A 14,275-nucleotide genomic window follows, 5' to 3' on the forward strand; every position below is an offset into this window, starting at 1 on the left:
GAAAACAAAATGACGTCATCCAAAATGGCGGATCCAAGATGGCGGATCCAAGATGGCTGCCGTGATCTACTTGTCCCGTTACGTTATGTCCCGTTACGCTGTGTCCCGTTACACTGTGCCCCGTTACGCCGGCTGCACGCACGAAAAAGTGTCACGATACGCATATTGTCACGTTACGCTCGTCCAAGATGGCCGCCGTGACGTCACAGATAGACGTGACGTCAGAGATGTGGCTCGGCACCAAGCACCACAACCAGAAACCAGTTTCAGGACCGGCTATTATATACTACTTACTAGGCCACCATATTGGATTCCGTAATATTGTTTTCTAAAACTTTGTGGCATTATGCCGCCATTTTGCTCTAGAAATTTCCGCCATTTTGTATTTCGTCAACTTGGATTATGATATCATTTGAAAATCCGTAATCATTATTCAAAAGAATAAAAATGTGATTTAAAAATTATATGAAAATCAAAAATGAGTTGTGAATGACGCTGCGCAGGGTGCACAAGATGGCGACCGGGCACCCGCTCGTGGGCGTGTACGGCGCCTGCGGGGAGCCGCAGCTGGTGGTGCGCGACCCGGGGCTGGCGCGCCGCGTCCTGGCGGAGGACTCGCGGTTCTTCCTGGACGGGGACTTCCAGCCGGCGCGCGCGCCCCTCGCGAGGAGCGTGCTCGTGCTGGCGGGCCGCCCCCGCCGCCCCCAGGTGCTGCTGTGCGCCGGGTGCGCGCCCGGAGAGGCGGAGGCCATGTTCCCGCGCGTCAACGGGCTGGCAGAGGAGCTGGTGCGCAGCGTCCACCGGGAGATAGCCAGAGGTGCGCACCGCGCGCGGGCCAGGGCGCACTTACACTGTCCACCGGCGCACTTACACTGTCGACCGGCGCACTTGCACTGTCGACCGGCTCACTCACACTGTCGACCGGCGCACTTACACTGGAAATTGCCCAACCGACACCCGTTTTGGAGCTGCACTTGTAGACCATTGGTACTAGTACTGAGCACTCTCAACAAAAAAAAAATGTTGAAATCCTCTTTACGACTTCTAAACTATAATAAAATTATAATAGAAGTGTTTCTGTCTGTTTGAGATTTACGCAGAAATTATTAGACCAATTTTGATTCCTGGACCTAGTAGGGCTGTCAAGAAAAACCATGGGGGGGAAAGGCGGGGGGGGGGGGGGGGGTGTTTGTGCATAATTTGGTGTTCCTCTCCCCTCTTCCTTTTGCCACTATTATTTTATGTACAAATCCCGCAGTTTAATAATTTTTAAAAATTGTAAACCTTACTGTGGCTGTAAGTGTAAATATCTGCGCACAATGCATAACTTGTAAGGTTTTCTATTAATTCTATAGTGTCTCATTCTTAGTTTGCAGTGTCCATGTAAATGGGTTACTTAACATATAACTTGGATAACACAACGACATGCACAGGTGTACTCAGCGATGAGAGAGAAAAAAAACATATGTTCTGGACACCATGACGACATCACAAGCGAACTCAGTAGGCTTTTTAAGACAACAGTTAGGTATTTCGGGGAACTGAGATCTGTTCCCGTCCTCAGGCACAAAAACAGACTGGTCTGACTGGGTTTTTTTTTACCGTGTTCGTCTGTGCTGTCGCCGTTGCGGTTTCCGCAGAATATCTGATTAGTCACATCGTTGCGTCTGTTTGGTACCATTGTTGGGTTCTTCTGTTTGTCGTGTTGTGCGCAGTGGCGGACCAGGGGCAAGTGCTCCCCCCCCCCCCCCCCCCCCCCACCCGGGAAAAACCAGTTGTCTGCTACATTAATATTGCCGACAAAAATGATTGTTTCTGAAACCAATGAAATATTTTTTTAATATAATTAATGAATTTCTTGTAGAATCATAAAATCTAGTGGTTGGATGTTATGTGTATCTAGTATGAGTAGATTAAATACGAATTTAGTAATTTTAAGACATTTAATTTTTCTCTGGCTACCCTGAAATCCTAGAGGTGAACCTCTGGATCCGCCACTGGTTGTGCGAGGTCATTCTCGTCCTTATTTACTTGTTGTGGTTAATATCTCGTCGTGTCCGTCTGTGCTGTAATGATTCCTTCCACGAGATGTCTGTGGTACCGCGAGGACGCGCCAGGACGGTACTGTGTTGTCGGCAGGCAACGCAGTGGACGTGCAGGGCACGGCGGCGAGGTTCTGCACGGACGCCCTCGCCAGGTGCGTGTTCGGGGCCGACCCCGGGGGCGGCGGCGGGGGGTTGCGCCTCGCCGTGCGGGAGGTGCGAGAGCCGGGGGCCGCCCGCAAGATGGCGCTGGCGCTGCAGCTCTGCGTGCCCTGGCTGCTGTCGGCGCTGGGGGCGGCCGCCTCCCCGGGCCGGCTCGGCGAGTTCGTGCGCGTCACCGAGTGGGACGTGGCGGAGCGCCGCGCCGCCAGCGCCACGGTGCGCCGCGGCGACCGCGCGAAGCTCGGCTCCTCCAGGCCTGGTGTCGGTGAGCATCACGGGATATGTCACGTCGCGGAAATGAAATGAAATGTTCAGGGCCGGTGCAAGGTAAATTGGCGCCCTAGGCGAAAAACCTTAATTCCCCCCCCCCCCCCCGCCCCGCCGGACACCCAAAAAAAATTTCCCTTGCCTCAAAATACATCACGTAAGCCTAAGATTTTGTCAACAATCAAATGTATGCAGGCTTGTTTTTTTTGTTTTTACTTTTTTACTTATTACAAATCATAAACAGGTCACCGTGGACTTGAAATAATAACTTATATCAATATAAACATTCCAAACTGTTACAAAAATCCATTTTCATCTTGTTTCAATAATCGTTAAACATATCATATCAGCTGTTATGTGTCGTGCTGCGCCGCCCCCAGCTACTTTGCGCCCTAGGCGGTTGCCTAGTTCGCCTGTGTGGACGCGCCGGCCCTGGAAATGTTCACAATACAGTTTACCCCCCAGGCAGGACGCACACCTAACAATCTCATTTTATGAAACAAATTTCATTACGTTGGCTTAATGTTAACCTCACTTCAACTAAACAGAAAAAATTTTGCTTCAACAATGTCGTCCTGTATTTGGGGCTGCGAAATAAAAGAAAAAAAAGAATGGGTTCCTGTGTTCATCCATTTATCCGCAATGGATAGCACAGTAGTAATGCAATATCCCTCAAATATAAATTCACGATCAGCTTTCGACATCATCATTAAATATTTAAAGAACTAAAAGACACGGCTGTTATTAACACTAGCTGCAGTACCCAGCGTTGCCCGGGCTCAACACAGGGAGAAGGGGAACTGTTTAGAGATGAGATGTAGTTAGTAATTGTCTTCTTAATTTGAATGTCAAGTGTGCAAAATAATTTATATCACTTTCAGATCCCGACAGACGTTGTTCTGCCAGTTTATAGTTATTTACCTGGTCTGTATGTAATCTAGACTCTATAAAGCAATATAGAAAAAAAAACTGAAAAATAAGGGATTACTAATATTGAAAAGATTCCATTATCTAGCTAATGAGATTCCATTATCTAGCTAATGCTCGGCATGCATTGCAATGCCTCATTCAGTTTTGTTTTGTAATATTTTTGAAGTAGTTACACATATACAAATAATCTATCCATGTCTCTAAATATATATTTATCTCTATCTACATCTATAGTCCTATATATCAATGTATCTCTCTAACTGTATTTATCTCTTTATATCTACATATATACCTCACACTATCTCTATGTATTCTATATGAGGGTACTGATTGCTTCGTTGTTAATATCACACGGGTGTTTTTTACTTGTATGGGAAAATTAAGAATGATAAGGCATCTAGTGCGTGGCAACAATGTTAATAGGCAATAGGAAATAAACTTCTAGCGCCTGCGGCATTGTCAACACACACTTCGTACGTGTACTGCATGTTGTATCTAACCCCCTCCAACGCATTTGATTCTAAATTGTACTTTTAGTAAGGATCCCTAATGTTAATGATAATATAATATAGCCTATAGCCTTCCTCGATAAATGTACTATCCAACACTGAAAGAATTTTTAAAATCGGACCAGTGGTTCCTGAGATTAGCGCGTTCAAACAAACAAACAACCAAACAAACTCTTCAGCTTTATAATATTAGTATAGATTTATGAAAATAGAGAAAATTGTTGCAAGTTGTACTTGGAATTTACATAAAAAAACTTTTGGTACTATATTACTTCTAACCATAACCACAAATTTTATTAAACCTTGTTTGCGCCACTGTGTAAAATGTTGGTTTAGTGAAACTCGGCGTGCTTGTATTTTGGTTTTTTTCAATGAATGATTTCAAGAATTTTAAGTTTCACGTTTCACGAAACTGTTTTCATTAAAAGTATGTCATGCCTAAATCTATAATTCAATTACTGTGACGTGTATATTGTATTTTGGGTTGAATCTTTGCTGCAATGCTGGTGCGCCAAGTAACCTATTTGTAATCAGAGATTTATTTTTTTTGCACATTAGACTTCAGTGTGAAATGGTCATTGTGTTCAGGATTTTTGTTAATGTTTAATCAGTTTTATCATGACATTGAAGAATCCGTAAGTACTTTGTGGCTATATCAGTGTTGGACAATAATACAAAAATCATGATATTTATGGAGATGTGACATGTTTTGTTCAGAAAACAATTTTAAAAGTCCTAGAGAAAGCAAGTATTTATTGTTGATGGGTTTTTCTGGACACTCTGATAAATTTTGTTGTACTATTTTACCTTAATTTTAATTTATACTGATCATCTGACATGGGCACAGAAAGGGATATATTTCTTTCCAAAATTTTTAAGAGGAGTACTTTGACTTTTATGATCACATGTGGTCTTGGATTATTATTAATAAAATATCTCTTTTTAAGACTGTTAAATATATAAAGAGACACTATAAGTGCGAAACAACATTAGGTTATATTATTAATCCTAAGCAGATAGTGTTCCCCTCCTTCGTTGAATGACATGCTGTCTATGCCCAGCCATGTGACTTCAAACATATTCACGATTCAATGTGATTGTTCCCACATTGCGGTGCCGTACTTTCTCAACTATGTACTTTGTTTCGTGTTAGTAACGTTTCTTTTCAGCCGTACCTTACCCGTCATATTCAATTTGTAGTATTGTTTGCTAAGTTATAATTTTTATTTTACTAACCAGTCATGGAAACACAGAAAATGAACTTCTAGGGAGTGCGATCATGGTACAGTTAACTAAACAAAGAAAAATTGGTATCCAAGTTTATCCCTTGATCATGATTGCATGATCATGTATACATTTATGTATACTGGGCCCACTTAACGCTGGAGTGCCCGGGATTATGTCCTTCCTGCCTCATGGCAATCCCTCTCGACGGCCAAGCAACAACACGTGGTATTCAATTAATTGGCAGGTTTTAGTAGACATGCAGTTGTTCACTGCATGTGTGCATGTGGTCATAGAGTGGCAGGTGCGCATGTAGTCATAGAGTGGCAGGTGTGCATGTAGTCATAGAGTGACAGGTGTGCGTGTGGTCATAGAGTGAACAGCTCATATTGGTAGGAGTATTAGGTCTTGTAGTGTACAACTCATATTGATAGGTGCATTAGATCTTTTATTGTACAGCTCACATTGGTAGGTGTATTAAGTATTGTAGTGTAGAACTCATATTGGTAGGTGCATTAGGTTTTTTTAGTGTACAACTCATATTGGTTGGTGTATTAAGTCTGGTAGTGAACAAATCATATTGGCAGGTGCGCACGTAGTCAGAGAGTGGACAACTCATATTGGCAGGTGCGCATGTGGTCATAGAGTGAGTAATTCATATCGGTAGGTGAATTAGGGTTTTTTAGTGTACAACTCATATTGGTTGGTGTATTAAGTCTGGTAGTGAACAAATCATATTGGAAGGTGCGCATGTAGTCAGAGAGTGAACAACTCATATTGGCAGGTGCGCATGTAGTCATAGAGTGAGTAATTCATATCGGTAGGTGTATCAAATCTTGCAGTTTACAACTCATGTTGATAGGCGTACTACGTCTTGCAGCTCACAACTGAAACTGGCAGGTTGGGAATGCAGTCACGCAGTCGGGGTTTGTTCCAGACTCGGACGGCGAACACGTCGCGACGCGAGCCCTCGTGTTCACGCTCGCGAGCTTCGAGACGTGCACGTGCATCGTGAGGTCGGCGCTGTTCGAGCTGGCGCTGAACCCGGCCATCCAGGACCGGCTGCGGGGGGAGATCACCGCGGTGCTGGGCCGGCGCGGCGCCCAGCTCACCTGCCACTCCCTGGCCAAGATGCCCTACCTCGACATGGTGGTCTCGGGTGAGCCTCCGGTGCTCCGGTGTTCCTGCGATCAGTGGCGGTCCCATTGGCGTCGCAACCGGGGGGGGGGGGGGGGGGGTCGGGGGGGACACGTCCCCCCCCCCCCCGCCAATAATAAGTCTTCAATTTCGTCCCCTCCAATAATATATTCAGTTTCGTAGTTTTATTAAAAATATGATTTCTGTGATATAACCCATATGTTGCGCATGGTGCATTTAGTCCAATCGTGGTGATGTGAGCACTTTTTAATTCGATCTTCGTATAAAATCAAAATCAGGTCCGATACCGAATACAGATATGTTAACTGTGTTTTTACAAATTTGTTCTCTGAAAATATTTTTTATAAAAAATTAATTATACATTGCAACCAACTATAATTAGAATATTTAGGGAAAAAAAATTCCTAAAAACCACCTTTTTGCACCTTCAAACCCCAAATCCCCCGCTTTTTTTTCCAGGGAATGGATATTCCTCAACACTAAATCAATTCAAGTCCAAGTCTCCCCTCCCCCCCCAAAAAAAAAAAATATATATATATCCTTGCGACGCCCATGGTGGTCCTCACACCAACCTTCTACAACTAACAATATGTGAGAGAGTCTTCCAGTGTGAACTGAAATAAAACTATCAAAGTCTCTATTTTACGGTTTTATAAAAATCTACAAACGTTGAAATTAAAAACCAACTAAAACTTCTTATAATTATCGATGGTATACAAAATAAAAGGTTTTAATGTTTTCAATCCGAGTAGTATCAATCTGGCAATAGAGGGTGCCATTTACTTTGCAATGCAATAAAAGCGTGAGACAGACTATAACTCTAGCTAAGCTACTCCAGTCCGTACAACCTGAGCTTTAGAAATATGTCTTTTTTTTGTGTGAAAAATATTATTTTACATAATTTTTAATGCTATATAATTGTGACTTGTGTTTGTAATTTATTACACCTAAAAATCACATAAAAAAACACTGTTATGATGAATTTTCAAGTTGTTTGAAATGCGCAAAAATAGACCTTTGAAGGGCTACATTTACTATTGTAATTCAATGTTTGACTATTCCACACCACCCGAATCACGTCGGTAATTCGCACTCCCAAAATTCGATGCAAACATTCTGATTATTTCCAAAATGGTTACCAAATTAATCATTCTATTTGTGTCTTGTAAATGGTATATAATAAAATAAACAACAGGCTTCAAATATTAAGAATTCTGAAACTAAAAAAAAGAAGTATGTAGTAAGCAGAGGTAAATGGGGCTTTAATTTATATTATTAATGTGTAAACATCTTAGCTCTTTGTAAACTGCATTTTGAAGTAGTAATTTCGTGAATGGAACGCAAGTCGCATGGTACGGAATTGTGTAACCACGGTGCTGCCATCTATTGCAGATGACGCCTACCAAAGTTCACAACGGTAAAGGGAAACGTTAGAGTATTAATGGTTTAATAAATTTTAAAAGATGGCAGTATCGAATTAGGTTGTTTTTCTTTCAAGTCTTCTTCGCCTTTGTCGGAGATGTTTTATTATATAGTTTAACTTTTCGCTTAGCGAATTCTAGCGGAAACTACGCGCGATTCGCGTCCAGAAATGTGGTTAAAACACAGTTTGCGTATATTTGAAAGAATTCTACTTTAAATTTGGTGTCGGAGTCTCGTATTATAAGTTTGTTTGCAACGTGATAACACATGACTTTGCTCGGTACCGAGGTTAGATGTTAGCACATCACTTTGTTGCAGAATCGATGCGCAAGTACCCGGTACTGCCGGCCATGCGGAGGGAGTGCCTGTCGGCCTACAAGGTCCCGGGAACCGGCGTCACTGTCGATAAGGGCACGACCTTGTGGATCTCCGTGCTGGGGATGCACAGTGACCCGGAGCTGTACCCCGAGCCGTCCAAGTTCAACCCGGAGAGGTTCAACAGCGAGAACAGGAGGAAGCGGCTGCAGTTTGCTTACCTGCCGCTGGACGAAGGATCCGGGATGCGCGCGGGTGCGGACCAGTTTACTGATTCTTACGTGAGCTTGGCCCGGGATGTAGTTGCTCCCGAATACTAAACGAACATCCCCGTGGCTACTTTAGAGCGGTGCGTTGCAATAACGCAGTATGTCCATGAAAGAATTTCCCAGTTATAAATTTTAATAGCAGGGGTGCCCACAAGGGGGGGTAACGACGCAGACTGCGTCATTAAAATTTCAGGGGGGGGGGGGTGGTTAAAAGACGAGAAAAATGTATATATTTACATAATTATAGCTTCTAATGTGAAAATACGTTTCTGGTGCTTTGATAATTGAAAGGGATCTTGTAAATCAAATTGGCAACCCCGCACTTTCCTCAACAAAAGCAGTTTGGCATCCGTCGGTTCAGGATGGAAATATTACCTGATATGACCAAAAATTTTATTAGAAAATCAGTTTTAATTAATGCAAAATATGATAAAATATAATACTAAAAAGTATAATATTATAAAATAATTGAGTAAATCATTGAGAAAATGGCATAAAAATTTTCGGGGGGGGGGCGCATCATTAGGTTATCATAGTTGTCATAGTGTTTGGGGGGGTGGGCACCTCTGTTAATAGTAACAACTGTAAACATTGTAGTGTGTTGGTTCAAAGTCACAATTAGAGAGTAACCAAAACAGTTTTAGAATAGCTCATGCACGATTACTGGTTTTTTTATTTTCTCACTTGCTGTGCCACCAACGCTAAACAGCGACTACTGAGCGTAAAACGTTATTTTTTTGTTCTGCAATTTTCTAAGAGTGAACCTGTAAACATTATTTGGCCAAGGGATGGAGTCCCTCCCCACTGGAATCCCTTTGTACGAGAGTGGTTGAACGTCGAAGTCCCTGACCATTGGATTGGTCGTGTTGGTCAAGACGACAGAGGTCTTTTTCGCTGGCCTCCCAAGTTCAGCTGACATAACGCCATGCGATATTTTCCTTTGGGGCTTTTCTTAAAGATCTTGCCCACGTTCCACCTCTACCTAATGATTTGCCAGAGTTGAGTCGCAGAATTGAAGAGGCTATAGCTTCCATTACTCCGGACTTGTTAACCAAGGTGTGGGAAGAATTGGACTTTTAAGTTGGATGTGTGTCGTATAGCTAAAGTTGTATATATTGAACATTTTTAAGAAAAACAAGGTTACTTGACTTTCCATTTGATGAATGATTTATTGTAAATAGTCTAAATTAAAATGTTATAATATACCATTGAAATTGGGACTTTCTTTTATGAACATCCTGTACAAAAAGAATGAGTGAACAAATTGTTTCATCTCGGGGTGGATGTAACAACTGTGTAGAACTGTGCGTAGCAAAAACATTTTTACAAGTGATGGTATCGGGTTAAAATAATACCTATCCCCGTTTCATTGGTCTATGGTTATTTATTCACTAATTTTTACATAAATAACTTGTTTCACTCTCTTCCTAACACCACACCAGCCCTAGCCTTTTTGGGGCCCTGGACTATTTACGATGGCTGGGCCCTTAACCATTTACTTTTGCGGGGCCCTAATATTTTTAAGAGGAATATAACCTGAAAGCTTAGGGGGAGAGGGTGGATTATGGAATATCTACCGAGAAAGAGGGTGGTTTGAAGGCTTTGCCTCGGAAAATAAACTATTAAAATCAACATTTTTAAGCCAAACTGGAACTTAATTTTTGACGCTGGTCCATTGATATTCTTGAATGTGCTTATACCTTTTTTTCTTCTGGGTACACTTTAGAGAGGGAGTTCTTATAAAATCTTAAAATGGCTGAAACGTTTGAAGAATCCATTTTTAGAGGATAACTGTAAAACTATTTTCCCCTTGATATAACTTAACTATAATTCTGTTCAACAAGGTGTTTCTATTGATTCCTCAAAATAAAATTGAATGGCAAGGGCTTCTCCCTCCTTCCTGTTACACATTTCCGTTCCTTGACTTCAGTCGCATTCCCGAAATGACTCCCATCAAATGCTGTACCAGTGCCGTAGCCAGGTTTTTGTGAAGTAGGGTGTCCAGTATAAACATTTTTTTTACAGGCAAGTTTTTAATTATAATTGAATTTTAAAATAAAATTGACTGTCACACTAAAATCTCAGGGAATAGTAGAATTCTTGAACTCCCAACATTTACACGTATAAATTTAAATAATGATTTTTGCTTTGAGAAATGTAAACCAAACCTTTCATTCTTGGGTTTTTTAGTACATTTTTCTTAAGTTAGTTGTTTATATATTAATGTTATTAAATACGCGAAACACACCCGTCAAGTTGGTATGAGAGATAATGCACTTGGACTACTTGGAACGCAATTCCCGCCGCTTCTGTGCACGAGGAGGCGTGTCGTGCTAAAAATTGTGGAGGAGTAAATACTTTATTGCAGTCCAGTGGCGGATCCAGGATTTTGGTTTTGGGAGGGGCTTGACCCAGCTGAGGCTAGGCTTTATCAAGGCAAACACTAAAACAATAGTGGACCCAGGTGCTTTTTGGAGGGGGCTTGAAAGCCCCTTAGCCCCCCTCCTCTGGATCCGCTACTGTTGCAGTCCACTGAGGGATTGCAATGACGTGCAGCCAAGTGGTGGCCTGTTGGTTCCGGAATGCCGGCAAGAGGAACGCTCTGGTGCTGTCCGCAGGCCTGCGGTTCGGCAGGATGCAGGCCAAGACGGCGCTGGTGCACCTGCTGTCCCAGTTCCGCGTGTGGCCGTGCCCGGCGACCCCCAGGCCGCTGCCCCCGGGTGGGAGGGTCGTGCTGGCGTTCGCCGAGCTGCGGTGAGCGCTCCGCCCCCTTCCTCGACCTCCACCTCGACGCCGTCGGGACGGCTCTGGAACACTCCGGGGGACAAGCACCGCGGCTTCTGGGGAGCAGGGCAGGATTCTCCCTGCTGACGCCGTGCGGTGTTCGCAAGAGGTCACCGCAAAACACGATGGACATTCCAAAGGAAAATGTGTGTTATTCTTCAGAATTCATTACGTGTTATTATTATTATTATTATTTGCATCAAGTTAATTTCCACTCTTAAATTGCAGTGTGGAAGTAAATGGGTGTTTCCTCTCTCTCTCTCTCTCTCTCTTTCTAACACACGCCGACTGCCATAAACGTTGTCCTTGTTTCTCTACGCGCGCTGTTGCCAAGTATAATAAGCATCTGAAATTGAAGGAGTTGGATTTTCATTGATTCATAAAGTAAACTGTACAATTTTTTCTACGAATTCGTATCAATAAATGTGTGAATTGTTTTTTTTTTTTTTTTAAGTTAAAAAAAAGGTGATTTATTCAACATTCATGACTGCGATAGTAGAAATAGGCCTAAAACAATATACATTACTAAAATGGTTTTAAAATGCTTCTCGTGCACTCCGGATTCCGAAGGAGTACACAGTCCCCTGAACTTCTTCGTAACGTGTTAGAGATCTGGCAACAGCGCGCGCTGTAAGCTGTGTACTGCAATCTAAGCGTGAGACAGTTATAATTTATGAAGACATTGTTTGGACCTCGTGTCGGGTAGCATTCACTGATTTGCGTATTTGCACATTTTATTCTTACGCCATCTCAAAATCACTGGTTAAGATGTTGAGTTGACACTTTGTCAAAGAGTCAATAGAAATATTTTACTTTTATTTTTTTTTTCTTTAGCTATTGGATATTTACTGATATCTAAAATGAAAAGTGTATTTTGTGAATGTAATGTTAACGGAACTTGATGATCTTTTCGTAAATGCCAGGGTAACGTCTAGTTAGCACATATTTTCAGGAGTGCTTCCAAAGCAAGACGCAAGACGTCCTGCAAAACTTTGCGAAACAATTAAACACTTTCAAGAATGGAGAGACTCCATTGTTTTAATGCATGTTTTCATAAAATGGACCATTTTAACCTTTAATTTTTCCATCGGTAAAGTAAAGCATTTTAATTTGTTTTAATGTGTGATTTGCATGTAGCAAGTCTTACAATTTTAGACTCTGAACTAAATTTTGGAACTTATTTTGTTATTTGTATTTGTCTCTTTGTAAATTTCAAATTTTAAATAAACTGTTTATATCATGATACGAGAATGAACTCAAACAATAAATGCTTGAGCAAAACACTACATTGGTATTTATTATAAACTAATAACATACATTTTTAAAAACCTTATCCTTTGAGTCGTATAATACTAGTTATGGATTTGAAGAAGAAACAAAATACAAGATCTAAATTTACTTCCTTTGACCTTTTCTTCCCAAACAAATTTTTATTTTAATTTATTTTTATCTTTCCGTTGGCAGCCGTTAGCATAAAGCATAATCGGCGCGGAAAGGGAGTACGTTGCTTTTCAGTACTAATTCGGTGCACGTTTGATAAGAAATCTACTCAAAATTTTGGGATCCAGTAACATTTTTGTGCATAACTGTGCTACATCGAAAGCTACATCTACTATAGCCTATTAATAAGACTGCACGCAACATTCATTACGTATAAATATTTATTAACATAATTGACATATGTTAATGCTAGTTGTTATTGCAGCGCATCTGCTGTAGGAAGAAGATGTTTGTGCGCCCCTCCAAATAATTGACTGCAAGGTTATCTCTCTTCAACTAAGTGTTCGAACAAAATTCTTTTCACACTAAGACCCACGTAAGAATTTACAATATTACTTTCCAATAAATACTCTCAACTCAAAACATGTAGCAAAACATTTGGAGTTATTGGGGTCGTTGGAACAATTAAGCAGTTGGAGCAATTGGATCCAAAGCCAGTTGGAGGCTTTGTACCCTACCGTATCCTACCATATTCTGCGATAATATCCTACTGACTTCAATGTACATACTTTGTACTGATTGTGCATCGTCTTCTGTACTCAGGACTGATGACTTAATGGTTCAGCCCCTCTTTGTACTGCTGTAAGCGTAAAGCATTTTTCAGGGAATTTTGGTCCTATAGTAGATGTAAAAAAAGCTTAGTTGGTCTATTATCTTGAAATATATCCTATTCATACTACTGCATATCTAACAGGTCGAAGACTTGTCTGCTCGAAATAGGTCATATTTGTTTGAAATAGGTATATAACAACTTCGTGAATTCGGAGATGCTTGTTATACACGCCTGACATTGGACACGGCCTGGTTAAAAGGTACGCCGATCCACGAAGAATTACACCGATTCGAAGACGCTTGTCCATTACCTGTTTAAAATGCCTGCTACTGAATGTATGGGCCTGACCACCAAATGGACGTGTTTGTTGTACGACCTACTACTTGTGCTTGGCCTCCAACAAGATGTTTCTGTCCAGCAAACTGGATGTGCCTGACGCCAACTAGATATGCCTGACCACCGACTGGACATAACTTGCCACCAAATGGATGTCCTGGTCACAAACTGGAAGCACCTAGCCAACAAATGGATGTTCTGGCTACCAACTTTACGTGCCTAAATTACAAGAGAACATGCCTGGGCACTGCCTAGATGTGTTTAGCCAACAAATGGACATGCCTGGCCAGAAACTTTAATGTACCTGACCCCCGATTACGTTCCTGGTCACTGAAAAGATGTGCCTGGTTAATCGACCGTTATACGCGGAACTGACCTGATAGACATCGCTTGAAGTTAACAAACGCGCTTTACAGCTTTGCTACCGAGCCCATTCGCATATTACAAGGAGAATATTATAACCATTGTAATGCAATTGGGATTACTTTTTGCTATGACTTTTAGTTAGCCAAATATATTCCTAGGTAGTTTCACTATCATAATGGTTTATTTGGCTCACCAATACGTTTGGTAAGTATATACCCTAATGTATACTATATACAAGTTTAGGTTGCCTGAATGTTGGTCCACCATCTTTGTGTAACTTTTCCGTTCATGGACTTACGTTACATTTTCACTAAATTACTCCTACGAAATGCCGTACACCGAGAGCTAAGATGTTTACACATCAATAATAACATCAATACAGTAAGTATAGTAAAAATAAGATATGTGTGTGTGATACTATCAAAAGTTGTGCGTGGG

At 41.6% G+C, this 14,275-nt stretch overlaps 1 protein-coding gene across 1 annotated transcript in view; it reads left to right on the top strand.

Annotated features, from left to right (window-relative positions):
* Positions 1–12,365, top strand: part of LOC134532275 (cytochrome P450 6k1-like) — a 63,959-nt gene extending 51,594 nt beyond the window's left edge. The window contains exons 4-8 of the mRNA XM_063368694.1: positions 504–817; positions 2,140–2,469; positions 6,072–6,293; positions 8,033–8,284; positions 10,917–12,365. Of these exons, the coding sequence (XP_063224764.1) occupies positions 504–817; positions 2,140–2,469; positions 6,072–6,293; positions 8,033–8,284; positions 10,917–11,056 (1,258 nt within the window). The 3' untranslated portion in view covers positions 11,057–12,365. The remainder of the gene's footprint in view (positions 1–503; positions 818–2,139; positions 2,470–6,071; positions 6,294–8,032; positions 8,285–10,916) is intronic.
* Positions 12,366–14,275: the final 1,910 nt, after the last annotated feature.

The sequence above is a fragment of the Bacillus rossius genome, chromosome 5 (assembly GCF_032445375.1).
Source record: "Bacillus rossius redtenbacheri isolate Brsri chromosome 5, Brsri_v3, whole genome shotgun sequence".
Taxonomy (NCBI): Eukaryota; Metazoa; Arthropoda; class Insecta; order Phasmatodea; family Bacillidae; genus Bacillus; species Bacillus rossius.